This window comes from Acyrthosiphon pisum, chromosome A2, assembly GCF_005508785.2.
Source record: "Acyrthosiphon pisum isolate AL4f chromosome A2, pea_aphid_22Mar2018_4r6ur, whole genome shotgun sequence".
NCBI classification, from domain to species: Eukaryota; Metazoa; Arthropoda; class Insecta; order Hemiptera; family Aphididae; genus Acyrthosiphon; species Acyrthosiphon pisum.
The window spans coordinates 95,160,223-95,177,488 of NC_042495.1; the positions used below are offsets into that span (position 1 = coordinate 95,160,223).

The 17,266-nt window shown below is 26.8% G+C and overlaps 2 protein-coding genes across 4 annotated transcripts in view; both read left to right on the top strand.

Moving 5' to 3' along the window:
• The first annotated feature begins 2,185 nt into the window (after positions 1–2,185).
• On the top strand, positions 2,186–10,338 carry LOC100160985 (serine protease inhibitor 4-like). 2 transcript variants are annotated; one of them, XM_016804327.2, is made up of 8 exons: positions 2,186–2,360; positions 6,140–6,218; positions 6,281–6,460; positions 7,747–7,957; positions 8,048–8,256; positions 8,323–8,508; positions 8,570–8,708; positions 9,680–10,338. In XM_016804327.2, the coding sequence occupies exons 2-8, from the start codon at positions 6,150–6,152 to the stop codon at positions 9,808–9,810; spliced, it is 1,125 nt and encodes a 374-aa protein (XP_016659816.1). In that variant the 5' UTR covers positions 2,186–2,360; positions 6,140–6,149; the 3' UTR covers positions 9,811–10,338. The 2 variants fall into 2 exon arrangements, with proteins under 2 accessions (XP_016659816.1, NP_001156102.2); NM_001162630.2 differs by having other exon boundaries at positions 2,211–2,356.
• A 2,891-nt stretch (positions 10,339–13,229) lies between these two features.
• Positions 13,230–17,266, top strand: part of LOC100163007 (leukocyte elastase inhibitor) — a 9,422-nt gene continuing 5,385 nt past the window's right edge. For both annotated transcript variants that reach the window (XM_008184829.3, XM_001950242.5), the window contains exons 1-3: positions 13,230–13,415; positions 16,226–16,305; positions 16,373–16,552. In XM_008184829.3, coding sequence (XP_008183051.1) covers positions 13,340–13,415; positions 16,226–16,305; positions 16,373–16,552 — 336 coding nt within the window. In that variant the 5' untranslated portion in view covers positions 13,230–13,339. The remainder of the gene's footprint in view (positions 13,416–16,225; positions 16,306–16,372; positions 16,553–17,266) is intronic.

The following is a 17,266-nucleotide window of genomic DNA, read 5'->3' on the forward strand; positions in this document are numbered from 1 at the left end:
GGGGGTGCTAGGGGTGCGAAGAACCCCTTGGCCCCTCGTTAAATCATAAAAATGGGCCCCCGGGTCAGTGGCCCGAACTATTTGGAACTTTTTTCTTTTAAGGTGTCACAAAGTGGTATCTTACTATCTTATTATTTAATCAAAAAATAGAAACTAATGAATACATTAGAATCATAATTATTATTATAATATAAAACAAAGCCCTAACTATATTTATAACAAAATATTAAAAATAATAATTTCTAATGGCAGGGGGCTGAATTATACCACTAATACCATATTTTCGAAATTCTTAATTTTGCTGATGGTTTATTGCATTTAAATTGGGACAAAAAAGAAAATAAATGGTTTTAAGAGGTTGCATACCATTTTGCTCCTTAGTCCTCACGATATGTGGGGACTATCACTACAGTGTACAATGTGTTCAATGCTCTTCACCTATCTGTAAGCAGTATAGCAGTGTATACCTATATACATATTATATTATTAACTGCATAACATAATGTATTTAGCTAAAAACAACAAGCAATATGTATTAAATGACGTATTGGTACATGAGCATGATCGCAACTAGGATTAAAATTCTGGTGGGCTACAGCCCACCTAACAAAATTATTAATTTAAAATAATCTATAAGCAGCTTATATATCTAAATAAATAAGGAATGTTTTTTGGAGGGGTCTGAATCGTAGTCAGGGGGAGTGGGGGTGCTAAAGCCCCTCCCCACTACTATAATTACGCCTCTATACTTGGGCCCTATTTATTGGTCGCACACCCACCAATATGTACCAAGTTTCGGCACTGCATGATGGCTAATCGCAGAATTAAGAGCATATGATTTGCCATCGGTAATGAATTAATCACCAGATTGTTTATTTTATTATTAAAATTATATATAGTCAGAATAAATTGCAAGTGAGCCGATGTCGCTGTTAATTTAAAGCAAACATCGTTTATTAACAAGCCAGCAAGCAAACCATCATTATTATTATTATTGATATACCTGCAATACTAAACTTACGTTATAACGCGGTGGTATACTATTGTATTACAATATTTTAACGATGATTTATCTATCGATCTGCATTATATACTGTTGTACTCGTTTTATACTTTTATAGGTGAAATATTTTAGATTCTGATGTCCGTAAACAGCTCAAAACTGGTCAAATAATTTTCAAAATTGTATGGTGTATAGAAAATGCAAATATAAACATTCAGTGAAAATGTCAAGTATCTACAATCATTCGTTTTTTAATTACAATTAAATATGAAAATCGTTACATGAGAAATCGAATGAATATCAAATATTGTAAAAATATGAATTTCAAACGCTCATAAAAATTTAATTTGACTTTCTTGTAGACATTTTTTTTTATTGATAAAGGTAGACAAACTTATGAGGAATTTTGTATTACATTTTCAAATCGTGGATTTAAAAAGAAAAATTTTTATGAATTTCTAACTCAAAATAATTTGTAAATTTTCGTCATCTTTACGTATTTTTTCAATATTTTCAATATTTTAAATGCTTATAAAAAAAAATAGTGACTATGAATTTTTAATTTTTTCATCTGCCTTCTATTAAATTGTCAAACTTTTTTAACCAACAAATAACATTTTATTGATATTATAGAAAAAAAAACTTAAAAAAATGGAAATTAAAAATGTCCGTAAACAGCTCAAAATATCTGGAAAATGTTATGGTTTATAAAAAATTCCAATATAAACATTCAGTCAAAATTTCATGTACCTACGGTTATTTGTTTAAGAGTTGCACTAAAAACTAAAATTGATTTTTTTGAAAACAGATTTTGCGTAAAAATTCCCATTTTTCCTTAATTTTTCTTTTGTTTTTCACGGCGCTTTTGAAAACTTTTTTACTTTTGACCCCCCAAAGTACGAACTAGATTCACTTTCCTAACAGAAAACATACTGTTGAAGGAAATCTAAGCATTTTTAATGTCCTAAAAGGTGATGGGAGACACAAAAATAAAAAATAAAAATAAACACACATCATTATAAAATCAATACATTCATCGCTTCGCTCAGAATCTAAAATAAGTTTGAAATCGATATTAAAAATCGAGTTTGAAATCGATTTCAAACTCTGATAATAACATTCTTTATAATTTGCTTTATTTTTAATCGATACCTACTAACACAACGAACGGCTTATTTATAAAAGATACCTACAACCGAAATGTATTGCGATAAGACACGCAGTCGTCATATCTGGATTAAAGAATACACTACTCGTAGGACGCCATCATCTCGTTGAATTCGGCAACGTTTTGTTTTCAAACACGCAGAAATCGAAAAACACTTACGACTACGATATACCTAATAAGCGACGGTAAGTACGTACCTACTTCCCTGCTTCATAATAATATTTTTAAAATAAATTACACTAATTTTTTTTTAAATCCTTTTTTTAGTTGTAAGTGAAACTTATGTATTATAAAACCTCAGTGCTTGATTTGGAAAAAAATATAAAAGGGGTGGGTGTTGGATGAAAAAGCGTTCCACACAAAATGAAAATATTATATTGTTATATAATTGAGTACACGCAGTCCTGTAAAGTATTTAAGTAAAAGTATTTGAGTAAAAGTATTCAAATACTTTTTTAAGTATTGAATAACTTTTTAAATACTTTCAGCATGAAGTATTTTGAATGGTATTTTAAGTACTTTTTTTCGTATTAAATATTTTTTGGTATTGAATACTTTGGTTTTTTATTTCTAACATTTTATTTTTATTCGAAATAATTGGTTGGAAAAATATTATTGTCAACTACAATAATAGAATAATAGTTTTATTTAATATTCTGTATTTCTGTGTTAGCCGAAGCCCAAAGGTTTGTGAAAACCAGATTTCTAAAAAAAGTTATTGAATATTGAATAACAATATTCCCTTTAAAACTTTTAGATAACTATTAGATTACCTACTACCTATGTGTTTATATTACGATAATAATAAACCCACTTTAAAAACCAAAAGTATTTGAAAAGTATTCCAAATACTTTTTCAAAGTATTTGAGTAGTATTTGAAATACTTTACAATTAAAGTATTTGAGTAGTATCTTAAATACTTAAAAAATATGTATTTGAGTATTTACTCAAGTACTTTTTAAAAGTATTCTTTACAGGACTGAGTACACGTTATATTACCGTGGGTGCTTCGCCCCCACGGACCCTCCGAAAGTAGCAATAATCGCACCAAAACAATATTTATTTATTATGATTTAACAATATTCAATTTATTCTACAAATTATATTATATATATAAAGAAAAACACTTAATTATTAATTATTTTTTTTAAAACATAAAATTGGTAAATTATTATTAATAAATTATGCAAGAAACAATAGGTCCATAAATGTTGAAATGAACCATCTTCGTTTTTGTTTTGTGATGCATAGTAAAATTTCGAAATGATCGACGGTAAGTACCTATACCTACCTGTTTCATAATAATATTATTATAATAAATTACGCTCAACTTTTTTTTTTAAATGTACAATGTTCAAAGTTTTTTCTATTGGTTTATATATTATTGATGATCTCGCGTAACAGCAGGTCAGGGTCGGGTAAAAAAAAAGCACGCGTTTTCAGTTTTATTATCTACGGTGTTCGTTTATAATATTAACCAAACGCCTCAGTTGCGCATTACTTAGTAAAGTACATAATATTAAGTAGTCTACTATACTTAGTAGAAAGCGATGCTTTACTTTTTAAATTAATTTTTTTTTTATCCGAGAGAAAAGATAACAATTGGCATCATGGCCTTTGCGGGGAGTTTATTGTTTTTAACAAAATGTTTTACAATACTTGCGGGGATGGCATTTTTTTTATATAATAAAAATAATACAACAAATTAATTAAAGCAATATTAATTTAATATTATTTATTATATTGTACAATTTATCATAAATACAAACTATATAATCTACTTTTTAATAATCGGTTTTTTAACATCGATATCCAGCCAAAACACTTGTATAAAAGTTTCGAATTTAGTTTATTATTAAAAATGTTTATGAATTATTTGAAAAATAATTTATGTTATTTTGAGAAATTTGAATTTTAAAAGTTAAAAAAAATTTTACATTGCTTTTATTATACTATTTGTTAATATTTAATTATTTTAATAGTATAGTCATACTACAGCTGTAGTACAAGCTGTAATAAACAAATACCTATATAAATAATATATATGCAAATTTGTAAGTTTTTATCAAACACTCGTTGCAAGTGGTGTATTTATATATTAATACGTCGCGTGTGCGTTTAGAGTATTTGTGCCGTTTTTGTCTAAATTAATAATTAGGTACTATCAAGTATCAATATTCAATATCATACCATGCTGTACACTTAGTGTAAATAATCAATCAGTTTAAATTGTAGTTCAATTTTTCATCCAACGTCACGTATAAAATTAAAAACTTTTACAGACTATAAGGCCGTTAAAGATAGTTAGATTTGCGAACCTTGCAATGAAAAACTGAGCGAAAATGTTGTTAACTTGCTTAACCACGTAAGAAATTAGAAAACGATCTTAAGGGGCCTCGTAAATATTAGCTCAAAATTTGACAAAATTAAAGTTATTTTACGTTGTCCGATTTTGATTCAGAAAAAAAATTTGAACTCGACAGAAAATTGTCAATAGATCACATTTTACAAAAATAGTAGATACATGCAGTTTTTACTGAATGTTTATATTAGCATTTTCTATAGACCATACTATTTTCAAAAGTTCACATGTTGAAATATATTTTATCGGCATATGAAATTTTTGATAATTTGTTATTTTGTAAATTAATGTCGATAGAAAAAAAGTTGCTTTGGTCAAAATGTTGTAAAAGTAGTACAAGGTTCTTCGTAAATTGTTTATAGTGGAAATTAAAAAAAAATTTGAACGTAAAACCGCAATAATTTTTTATGAGCCTTCGAACTCCGAAGTAAAAATCTCAAAAATTGTAAATTATTTTGTGTTAGAAATTAATAAAAATTTTTCTCTTTATAGGTATCTAAGATTTGAAAATGTAATACAAGTTTCCTTAAGAGTTTGTCTACCTTTATCAAAATATCATTTATATAAATGTCTCCCGAAAAGTCAAGTACAATTTTTATGAGCGTTTGAAGTTATTTTTATTCTATAAATACCAATACAATTTTATTTGTTGGGTAAAAAAAGGTTGAACATTTAATAGAAAGCTCTAAATATATTGTTTCCAAGACAGATCAAAAATATTAAAAATACATAGGCACAATTGTTTTTAAAGTATTAAAGTTCGAATTTTGGTAACATTTATCAAATTTAAAGTTTAATAATTATTTTGTAGTTAAAAATGTATAAAATGCTCAACTTTTATACCTAATGTTTGAAAAATTAAAACAAGGTTCAACGTAAATTGGTTATATTTAAATTACTTTATTTATAATAATATCATCAAATATACTTAGTAATATACTAATATCATAGGTTGACTGACCGTCTATACGCACAGAATCGTTTTTTTTATACAATGATATTATTTCATTGAATTCAAATTTTACACTATCCATTACAGTGACCCACTTGTAACCTACTGTACAGCAGAGTGAAACCCAGTTGCCCACCTTTTTTGTCTTTAAGTGTCAATAAAATTTTATTTGTAGGTCAAAAAGTTTGAAAAGTAAATACAAGGTTCCTCACATATTGTTATGATATCAGTTTGAAAATATTAAAAATATGTAGGTAATATTTATATCACAAGCATTTAAAGTTTCAATTTCGACAAAATTTATCATATTGAAAATTTACACATCATTTTGCAGTTAAAAATTTGTAAAATGTTCAATTTTTATAGCTAAGGATTAAAAATTTAAAATGCAAGTAGTTCATACTGTAACCAAAAAATCTAAAATTAATATTTAAACAAAGTTTTTTTAATAGTTTTTTTAAGTTCAAATTGGAACCAAATTAGATATTGAAATGAAGAATAATGATTTTGTATCAGTCATGAAATCTCTATTATATTATTTGATGATTAAAGTATATTGTACGATAGCTATTGATTATTAAATATAATTAATAACTATTGCAAAGTGTTAAGTGTAAATTAATAAAAGTTTTTTTTTAATATACCTATTTCAGATCGAAAAAAATGGATCTATCTACAAATTTAGAAGCATTACGCTCGGCAAATCATGATTTTTCATTTTCTTTGTACAAAGTAAAGAAGTAACAAATATTTTTTCACTGTAAATATTGTTTTATCTAATATATTTTTAATAGGAAGTGGCCAAAACTGAAACAGGAAATATTTTCTATTCTCCATTCAGTATCCACGTGATTATGTTTATCGCTAGTATTGGAGCAGTGGCAAAAACATTTGATGAAATGGTAGCCACCATTCATCTAAATGAAACTACTTATTCACTGGAAGCATACAGACAATTATTGGAAGAATTAACAGTGAGTTTGTAATTTGTTTATAATACCTCATTATTTTATGTATTTTTATTATGTACTTACTGTTGTATTAAACGTTTGATACAGGTATAAGTTAAAAGGATGTAGTAATAAGAAATGTTAGTAAATAAAAACTAGTTTAAGAAAGCAATTATAGGTAACATGAAATATTTATTTTAGGTTCAATATTTTGAGTTGAGAATTTATAAAAATTTAAATTTTTAAATCTGAGATTTGAAATTAGTTTTTTTTTCTATAAATATCAATACTTAGGTACTCCGGTGCTTCTAATGTAAAGCTCCTTCATGTCTTTCACTGTCGTTTTCATCATTATGCTAAATATTTTACTTATTGTGCCCCCTAGTACAGATTGTAAATATTCATTAAAATAAATGATAAAAAAAAATGTATCAAATTATCACAATTTTATTTGTTGGTTCAAAAAGCATGAAACATTAATAAAAGGCTCTTGATATATTGTTACAATAGCAGATGAAAAATATTAAAAACACATTATCACGTTTTTTTTTTTATTATTATCATTTAATGTTTAAATATTGATGTAATTTATCAAATTGAAAATTTACAAACTATTTAGTAGTTAAAAATTTATAAAACGTCCAACTTTTAAAGCTCAGGATTAAAAATTTAAAACAAAGTTCCACGTAATTCGTAAATAGGTTAAATATTACTTTATTCAAAATAATATCATCAAATATACTTAGTATAGTATCATAGGCTCACTGACCGTCTTCGCTCATAATCGTTTTTCTTATATAATGATATTATTATATCATTGAATTCAAATTTAACAGAATCCATTACAGTGACCCACTTGTAATCTACTGTACCTACAGCAGACCTACACCCACTCTCCCACCTTTTTTGTTATTTAGTTTATTTTTTTCTGGACAGATGTTGTATTTTTTACATCCAAATTTCCTACTTTCTAGTGGATTTTTCTAACATTTCCTTTCATATGAACGTTGTCCTGAAAAATACGAACATGACAAAAAAAATTTGTGAAATAGGTTCAGCCGTTCACGCGTGATACTACAACCAAGGAAAATAGGATCCATATATATTAATTATTTACTTATCTTATAATAATGAAATTAAGGCAATGGAATATTAAGTTTTTCCCGAATATCATAGTAATTTTTTTTTGAATTCTAGTCTCATAATGATTTTTAAAACTTTATGAAACTAGTAGTTAAAACTAGTTAAAATTATTAGGTAATGGCTTTTTTTTTTAAATATTTATGTGTAGTACTTTAATACTATTTTAGAATGAAAATGATAAGCTGAAACTCGCAACCGGAACGTTTGTCGATACAGCATATAATGTTAAAGATAGTTTTGTGGAAAACTCTAGAAAATATTTAAAATCTTCTTCGAAAAAATTGAATTTTAAGAATGACCCAGAACGACAGCGCCAATATTTAAACGATTGGGTTTTAAACGAAACCAATAACAAAATCAAAGATGTATTCCCCACAGGTTATAAACTTATATAATGTGTTAACTGTTTATTATTAAATATAAATAATGTAAGCAATAATTTATTATTTTTCCAATTTTTTTTTACAGACTCTATTAATCATGACACTGCCTTAGTATTGGCAAATGCTGTATATTTTAAAAGTGCATGGGCACATCAATTTACACGTTGTATAGACGGCTCTTTTTATGTGACTCCAAGCAACGAAGTAGCAGTAAAAATGATGATTCGCGAACATGGGTTTCAATACTATCATGATGATCTTCTACAATTCACCGCACTTGAATTACCCTATGAAGTATAATAATATTGCTTTATAAATGTAAATTTAACAGTTTGAAAAATATAATATTTTGTATTTTAGAACCATTCTTTTAAAATGATAATTTTATTACCTGATGCTAAAGATGGGTTGAATACACTGGAGAATAACTTTTCAAAAATTAATTTACATGAAATTTCAAAAAATATGACCCAGCATTATATCAGAGTCAAATTACCTAGTTTTAAACTAGAACAGTCACTGCAATTAAAAGAAACATTATCCAATGTAAGTATCTGCCTATATGAACGAAATAAGTCTAAATTTAATTATTTATTTAATATTTTAGCTGGGAAGTCCAACCATGTTTACACGGGCAGCAAACTTTTCTAACATTGTAGAAGACGGTAATATTTATGCGAGTAAAGTTGTGCACAAGGCATATATTGATGTAAATCAATACGGAACTGAGGCTGCAGCAATTACAAGTATTAATAAAGTTTCCTTTTCTTACCGGGGTTTAGTTATCGTTACTTTTTGGTGGAAAATATTATTTAATAGTTAATATTGTTGCTGTAATAGGGATGTCAAAAGTTCCATCATTACGTGCTAAAATATTAACCTGGTTTTTTTTCATGTGTGCCATGCAGTTATGAAATTTAATATAATATATTTGTGAATGAATAAAAAAAAAATGTGGGCTAATATTTACTATTAGAAAATATGTATAATATAACAACATTTTTCATTTTTCAATTAATTGCCCTCAGTAGTTAACATTCAATATTTTTCTTTACCACGTATATGCCATCCACACATTTTAGATCTATTATATTCAAGGTGTAGCAGAAAGACCTGACGAAAAAAAAATGCTACTTCAACCGTTGACAAAGCTAGTTGACAATGCTAGTTCAACGTATGACAAAAATTGTTAAAATTATATGATTAGTAAATAATTTAAGAAATATACTCATGTCAACAAATTTCCAAAAAAAAATATTTTGAAAAAAGTAATTACGTTCCAAATTCATTTAATAAAAAACTATTAATATTTTAAAAAATTCTAAAAAATAAACTATTTGACTTAGATAAAAGTTTTTGATATCAAAATTGTTCTTATAATCAGATTCAGAAATTGGCTATATTGAATATATCCAAAACGATTTTAATCAAATTTAAATTTTTTGATTTTCGGTGTTAAAAAATAAAAATAATTTTTTGTATAATATTTGTGTTGTGCGAGTGACTATAAATCATATATAAAATACATTTTAAATTTTGATAAGAACAAAAGTTATTCCAAAAGTCAGTTGTTTCCGTTACATCATGTATATATTACCTTCTCCCCGAAATGTATACCTATAATAATTTTAAAATATAAAACTTTCAATTTGGCCTTAATACCTATCTACCTATTGTAAAAGATATTATCTAATTATAACATTTGAAATGTTATTAGAAATGGAATTCATCCCAAGGCGTGCAAGATCATATACAGATTTCATTGTTGATCATCCATTTATGTTTTTTATTTCGACTAGATATAATACTATTATATTTGTAGGTCGAATGACCGCAATTATTAATTAATTGGTCAATTTATCAATTGATTAATTTATTAAAGTTTTTTTAATTAGATATTTAATTTTGTCAAAAACTCAAGGCAAATGTAAAACAAATCAAATTTAAAGATTTCAATCTTGATTATTGAAAAAAATTGTGTATTACCTTTACTTATTAGTTATATTATTACTGTTTTTTCATATAATAGAAATTTAATAAAAAACCTTGAATAAAATTCATAAATTAACATTAAATTTTTTGAAATTATATATATTTTTTAATTTTGCAAGTGTTATGCACTTCAGTTACCGATTTAAATTTTAATGTATTCAGCGTCACATATGCATAGTTTAATGTTATGTCTTTCGTGTAGCTTAAACATAAAAGTTAAAATAATGTTATATATCTACTGCTGTATTTAGAAATTATATGATGTACCTACCTATATAATATTAAATTGAAACAAGTACAATATATTTTTATATTTAAGTTTATAAATGTATTTTGGTTATATTCAGACATCAGTCACATACCAATAAATAATTACAACTTGTACTTCGGCGTGAATTTACAAATTATTTAGATATTATATTATTTATCATTTTGTGCTGCAAGTTTGGTTGGGACTGTTATAAGAAAGGAGAGTAGTGGATTTATGAGAGCATGGAAGTCACTGATAAATTTAGATAATAAGGTACCTGTGTCTGATTGATTGTTGTTAGATTTTGGTAGTTCTTGGTTTGAGGTTATATTTTTATATGTTCTATTGTGGGAAGATTGAGGGGTTGGATTTCGTCAAAGGAGTCGCTTGGGTTTTTGGATTGGATTAGTTGGTTCGCAATTAGATTTGCGTAATACAACATTATGCTCCCGGCCCGATGCGCAATATAATATGTATAATATTGTAAGTACTAAGTACATAATTTTCTAGTGGAAAATGTTAAATGCTCATTAATATGGTTAATATTAATGTAATAATTGTATAATAAATAATTTAATATTATGTATAATTATTTGGTACTTAACAATTTATGAAATCGAATCCACGATTGATGCCGTCCAATTAAAACATTATAATATTTTATAATAATTGATTACCTCATGCGTAATACACTATTGCGTGTACCCCCCCCCCCCCCCACCACTTTTTTCGTCCATAACATTCTGCAAGTAGTTGCCGCTAACCGAGAAGTTGAAAGTAGGAGCGGATCGGAGCACAATGATTCTGTACCAACGTCCAACCTGACCAGGCGCGGCTCCAGAGACTTACAAAGGGGGGGCCATTTTTTTTCAGCTATCACTAAATTGCAAAGGGGACTTAGAGAATATTCTAACCTGGAACCTGTAAGTTTGTCAATAAATAATGTCTTGTATTTACACATTATATTTGGTTTTATTTAATAAAATATTTATACAACAAACTCCAGCCTTCTTTTTTTTTGTTTAGAAAATAATTCTATTATTTCGTCCACTTTCAGATTCGCCATTACTAATAATCGTTAACGTAATAATCGTTATCGTATGTTCGACGCGACGTCGCGACGACGCGGACCGGCGCGGCGGACACATACATTGATGAATAATATTTTGATTATTTTTAGAATACTGGGGGCTTAGGTTTTTCGTGGAAATGTCCTTATGCTGTATGCCATGATACATCGATACTCGATAGTCGATTCGTGTAAACACGTTTATTTATAGTATTATTCTTTTATAAGGACTATACACAGTGTTACAACTAACAGAAAGATATAACAGATTTGTGTAAGATTTACATGTAAATCTGTCATATCTTTCTGTTTACACCCTGTATAATTGACTAAATTATATAGGCACATAAACCGTTCGTCGACAATTTACTATGAAAACGTATTAAAATGTTAAGAGTTTATGACTGTAGTCTGTATAGTGTAATTGAGTATTCACTGTTAATAGTTGTTTCCCCAAATTAGTACAGAGTCCGACTATGACTACGTTCCTATATTATGATACACACCTGACACCTCATATTAATGTCATATTGTTTTTTTAGGCCGCCAAATAAAATTGTTAGGTAGGTAATTAAAATCAAGATTTAATAGTACACAAGGACAAATATGTTAAAAATTAAAATTTTTGAAAAGCCTGGGGGGCCATGGCCCCAGTGCCCCCCCCCCTTGGAGCCGCGCCTGAACCTAACAGGGTTAGTGGTTATTATAACAATATAAATTCTAACATTGATAAAAGGTACCTACAAAATGGGCAATTCGGCCCCTAACAATTTTCATTTATATATGATACTCTTGGTTATAAGACACAAACATTTTACATTTATAAAAGGGCACCCTGCAACTGGGCCACTACTTTTAATAAACTTCCATAATATACCTCTTAGTTGAACAAAATATATTAATATATGAGCGTAACGTAGGGTATATTATTGTTACTACTCCATAGTAGGTATTATTAAAAGGAACCATAAATAATTATGTGTATGGTGTATCTGAATCTGATACTTAACAGTAATCAGATACCTAATGACGGCGCATTTGTATATATGCATCATGTCCAAATATTCACAAATATTAAATGTTTTTTGGAAGTACAATCAAATATATCATTATAATATAATAAAATATTTGAATGAAGTTATATGCCTGGGAATCATATTTTAATAAAAAATAATTATTATCTTAAAAAATAGTTGTTTTATTATATAATATTTATTTATTAATTTATTATTGTGTTTAGTATTTATTACAAATTTACTGTATAATATTATATTATACTATAATATATAATTGTATAATATGTATATTTACAGTGGATTTGGTGAAACTAAAAAAACACAAGACTTTTTTAAACGTAATTTATTAGAGAGATACGTATTCTGGTGAGTGGTGATAAGTAGTATGTGGAAATTTATTCATTAAAAAGTATCAAAATAAGTCATATAATAGGTATGTAGTCAAAATCATGAAAATATGCAAGAAAAAAAAACATTATAATTGATTAATTTCATAAAAAAACACACAATTTGAATTTGATAATTTCCAGTACGTATTCATACATTTATGAAATATTATTATAATTTAAATCAAATGAAAAAATGTATAATCAGGTATCTTATCTTCATTTCAATAACTATTTATAGTGTCTAAAAAATTTTTTTTTATATTTTCCACACGACGAAATATTATTTTATACATTTTCTTTTATGGTCGTGAAGATTAAATACTTGCGTTCGATAACACAAAAGTATACAATCGCAAAAAAATCACGTTCTACCGATACGACCCTAGCACGTACGATTTTAATTTTTGATATCTACCATTAAGTCATCTACAGTATGCTAAAAGTCGGCCTCATATACAAGGACCTATTGTAACATTTATTACGTGATCTGCAATTTGCGAATAACAAATTATTATTTACCCTTAACTATCAGTTGATAGTTGACTGTTATAACGGACGCACGTTCGTATATGCTTCTCGGCTATCTATACAGTTATACGTTTTCTTTTTAAATTGTACTGTCTTTTTTAATTTTACTTTTATACCTCTGTTTTATTTTACTATGGAGGACACTAGTTCTTCTGATGAATTGGACGACAAAGTTTTTAAATCTATCAATGAAATTAATTATCTTAGCGGTAAGTTAGATAATATCTAAGCAATTTAATCTTGATGAAATTCTGACTAAAATAAATCAATTACCTATTGAAACTAAAATTGAACAACTAGGAAAAAAATTTATCTAAATTGGAACTTAATCATACCCGTTCTACTACATTAAATCAAGAAAAAATATTTACTGAGACTAATGAGTAATGACCGTCAGTCTAGAAGTTTCAACGTTATTATATTTAATCTAACTGAAACCCGGTCAAATGCTGACGACAAACTGAGTATTTCTAATATATTTCGTAAAATTGATGTCATTGTTGATTCTATAAATGTTCTACGTATCAGTAAATTATCAAATAAAAATAGGCCTGTTAGAGCTACTCTGCCTACTCAATATGATGCTTTCAAAATTCTAAAAAACAAACGTAAGCTTAAAAACCTGGATTCTTTTATTAAATGCAAGAAAAAACGCTGGTGAAAATGATCTAATTATTAAATATAATAATAATTTATCTGTTATTTCAAAAAACTGATTAAACCCAATTTCAATTTAAATCACTTATAATATATATTAAGAATATCCGTTATTTAAATGGGTACAAAATTGGACGTTTTTTTCGTAATATTTCTTAGTAAATCATGACATTGTCATTATTGAACTGGGCATCTCTTTCAAAATGATTTAAGTATTTAACTACACTATATTTTGGTGTAGTCAAAATAAATTAACATTAAATATTTATAAGTGCAAGTAATGTATTTTACCAGGTCTCGCTCTCCAATTTTAAATGATTATACCATATATAAAATTGTACTTCAACGCGTTTTCAAAATTTGCAATTTGATCGTTATTTTTAACTCAACTCTTTCATTAAATATGCATTATTTAAACATTACAAAAAAACATCTACTACATTAGGATTCAAAAATAGGACTTGTAAAGATTTTTCTAATTCCTATTACTTAAAAATTCTCTATTCTTTTCTGGTGCGTTCTAATCTGAAATTAGATTATTTTAGATTATAATACCGGTAGCCAATTTTTTTCCTTTTCTGTTTCAGTTTCGTAACGGTTTATACCGGTTTCAAGCCCTGTCATACTCTTTCTATATTCGTGACCCTTTTTTGTCTTGGTTGACATCATACTCAACGGACAGAAAGCAAATTAAAAAATTAAAATATTTCACTCTGATCCTTTCAATATTCCATCAGACGTTCCACAAGGATCTTACTTAGACCTTTTTTTTTCAATACCTAATGACTTACATTTTTCTAATTCTTAAAAAATACTTTTTTCCGATGATGATATAAAAAATTTTCGTTTAATAAAATTATATTCTGATTCAGATTTCCTTCAAAATGATTTAACTACATTATCTGTTTGGTGTAATCAAAATAAACTACCATTAAATATTGATAATTAGTCTTAGTGCAAAGTAATATCTTTTACCAGGTTTCGCTCTTTAATTATTAAGGATTATATCATTGATCCAATTGTACTTCATGAAGCAGCGCGTTTTTGAAATTTGCGATTTGGGCGTTACTTTTGACTCAACTCTTTCATTCAATACGCATTATTTAAATATTACAAAAAAAAAATCTACTACATTTGGATTCATAAATAGGACTTGTAAAGATTTTACTAATTCCAATGACTTAAAAATTCTCTATTCTTCTCTGGTGCGTTCTAACCTGGAATACAATTCAATCATATGGTCACCCACCAGTGTTGTTCATAAAAAAAGCTTTGAAACTAGGTATTCAAAACCGATTTATTTGATTTATTTCTTACAAATATAATATCCCTCGTCGACCACAATTAAAATGTACACCGTTATTATTCCTATTAATTAATATGACCAGTCTAGATGAAAGGAGAAAAATCATTGATTTGAAGTTTCTTTATAAAATAGTAAATGGTTATTTAAACTGTCTTGAATTACTCATCTGCTTAAATTTTAATGTCCCTATCATTGTCCGACTAGATCTGCAAAAACGTATTTCATTCCATTTCAAAGAATAAATTATGCACTTGGTTCACATATTAATAGATTAATGAGAGTAGCTAATGAAGTCCAGGTAGATTTATTTAATTGTCATTCTTATGATTTCTTTTGTAATTATATTATTTATTATTTATTATTTATTGTTAAATAAATATTATAAATTATTATTATACTTTATTTATTTATTTATTATTTATTATTACTTATTATTTTATAACTAGTCATGAAAATATAATAACTAGATTTATTAAAATTATTGTCAACAAAATTTTTTTGATCAGTCGAAAGATCCACAATATTTTTATGAGCGTCTGAATTTCACAAATCACTGCGGATATTTAAAAATTATTTTGAATGAGAAAACCATAAGATTGTTTCAATACATATCTGAGATTTTAAAATCTAATACAAAAGTACAAAATACACCATTAGTTTTCATACCTATTGCAAAAAAAAGTCTACATGATCAAATAATTTTTTATTAAATTTACATACCCTGCACTGGCCTAACTATTTCATTTTTGAGTTACAGCAAAAAAAAAAAGATTGTGTCGAAATATTTACCAACAAAAACACTTTGATAATAAACTAATCTGCACCTATCAATTATAGGTATAATTCCGTGATCTAATCCGTCAGAAGATGTATATACTATATAACGAGTCTAAATAATATATTGCTTTATCGTTTATTTGATAAGTGATCAATATAAATAAAACTATCAAATTTGAGATCCCTATTACATAATTCAGTAATAATTATGTATTAAATAATAATAGTTAAAATATACCTTATATGTGTGAATATTAAATTAATTTTTATCTATTTCAGATAATAAAATGAAACCACTCACTACAAATTTAGAAATATTGAGATCAGCAAATCATAATTTTTCATTTTCTGTGTATAAGGTAAAGAATTAATTTTTTTAGTGTACATAAAATACGTTTACCTTAATAAAATAAAATACTTTTACAGGAAGTAGCTAAAACTGAAACGGGAAATATTTTCTATTCTCCATTCGGTATTCATTTGATTATGTTTATGGCTAGTACTGGAGCAGCTTCAAAAACATTTGATGAAATGGTAGCCACTTTACATCTAAATGAAACTTCTTATTCAATGGAAGCATATAGACAATTATTGGAAGACTTAACAGTGAGTTTGTAATAATATATTTAGAATTACTTATTATTTATCAATATGTATTTTTATGATAATATACAAATATACCTAAATATTTGTTTACTGTTTACTAGTTTTTACATTAATGAAATTGAAGGCAATGGAACAATAATCTATTTTAGATTCTGGGTGAAGCGATGAATGTATTGATTTTATAATGACGTGTGTTTTTTTTTAAAACTTTTTTTTTGTGTCTGTCATCATAAAATTTTAGAGCAGTAAAAGCTTAGATTAACTTCAACAGTATATTTCTGATAGGAAAGTGATTCTAGTTGGTACTTTGGGGGATCAAAAGTAAAAATTTCACAGTAGTTTTTAAAAGCGCCGTGAAAAACAAAAGAAAAAGGTGGGTAAGTGGATGTCGCTCTGCTGTACAGTAGGTTAGAAGTGGGTCACTGTATAATGGACAGTATTAAATTTGAATTCAATGATATAATATCACTGTATAAGAAAAACGATTCTGAGCGGAGACGGTATATCAGTCTATGTATTAGACATATATATACTTATCTATGGTATTAAAAAAAATTGACCTATAATAGGTACCTATAATAAATTCCAAATTAATCATATCATAATATCTATTAGGTACTTACTTATAACGCGTTATACATCAACAAAAAACCGTGGTACTATCATAGATATATAATAGTATACTTTAGAAGTTTCAAGTACCCACAAATAATA

Excerpts from the sequence above, each read along its gene's own strand:
- LOC100160985 (XM_016804327.2), top strand. The coding sequence starts at position 6,150 with ATGGATCTATCTACAAATTTAGAAGCATTACGCTCGGCAAATCATGAT. Across the intron at positions 7,958-8,047 it reads CAAAGATGTATTCCCCACAG|ACTCTATTAATCATGACACT; the intron begins GTTATAAACTTA and ends TTTTTTTTACAG. Across the intron at positions 8,709-9,679 it reads TGAGGCTGCAGCAATTACAA|AAATGGAATTCATCCCAAGG; the intron begins GTATTAATAAAG and ends AAATGTTATTAG.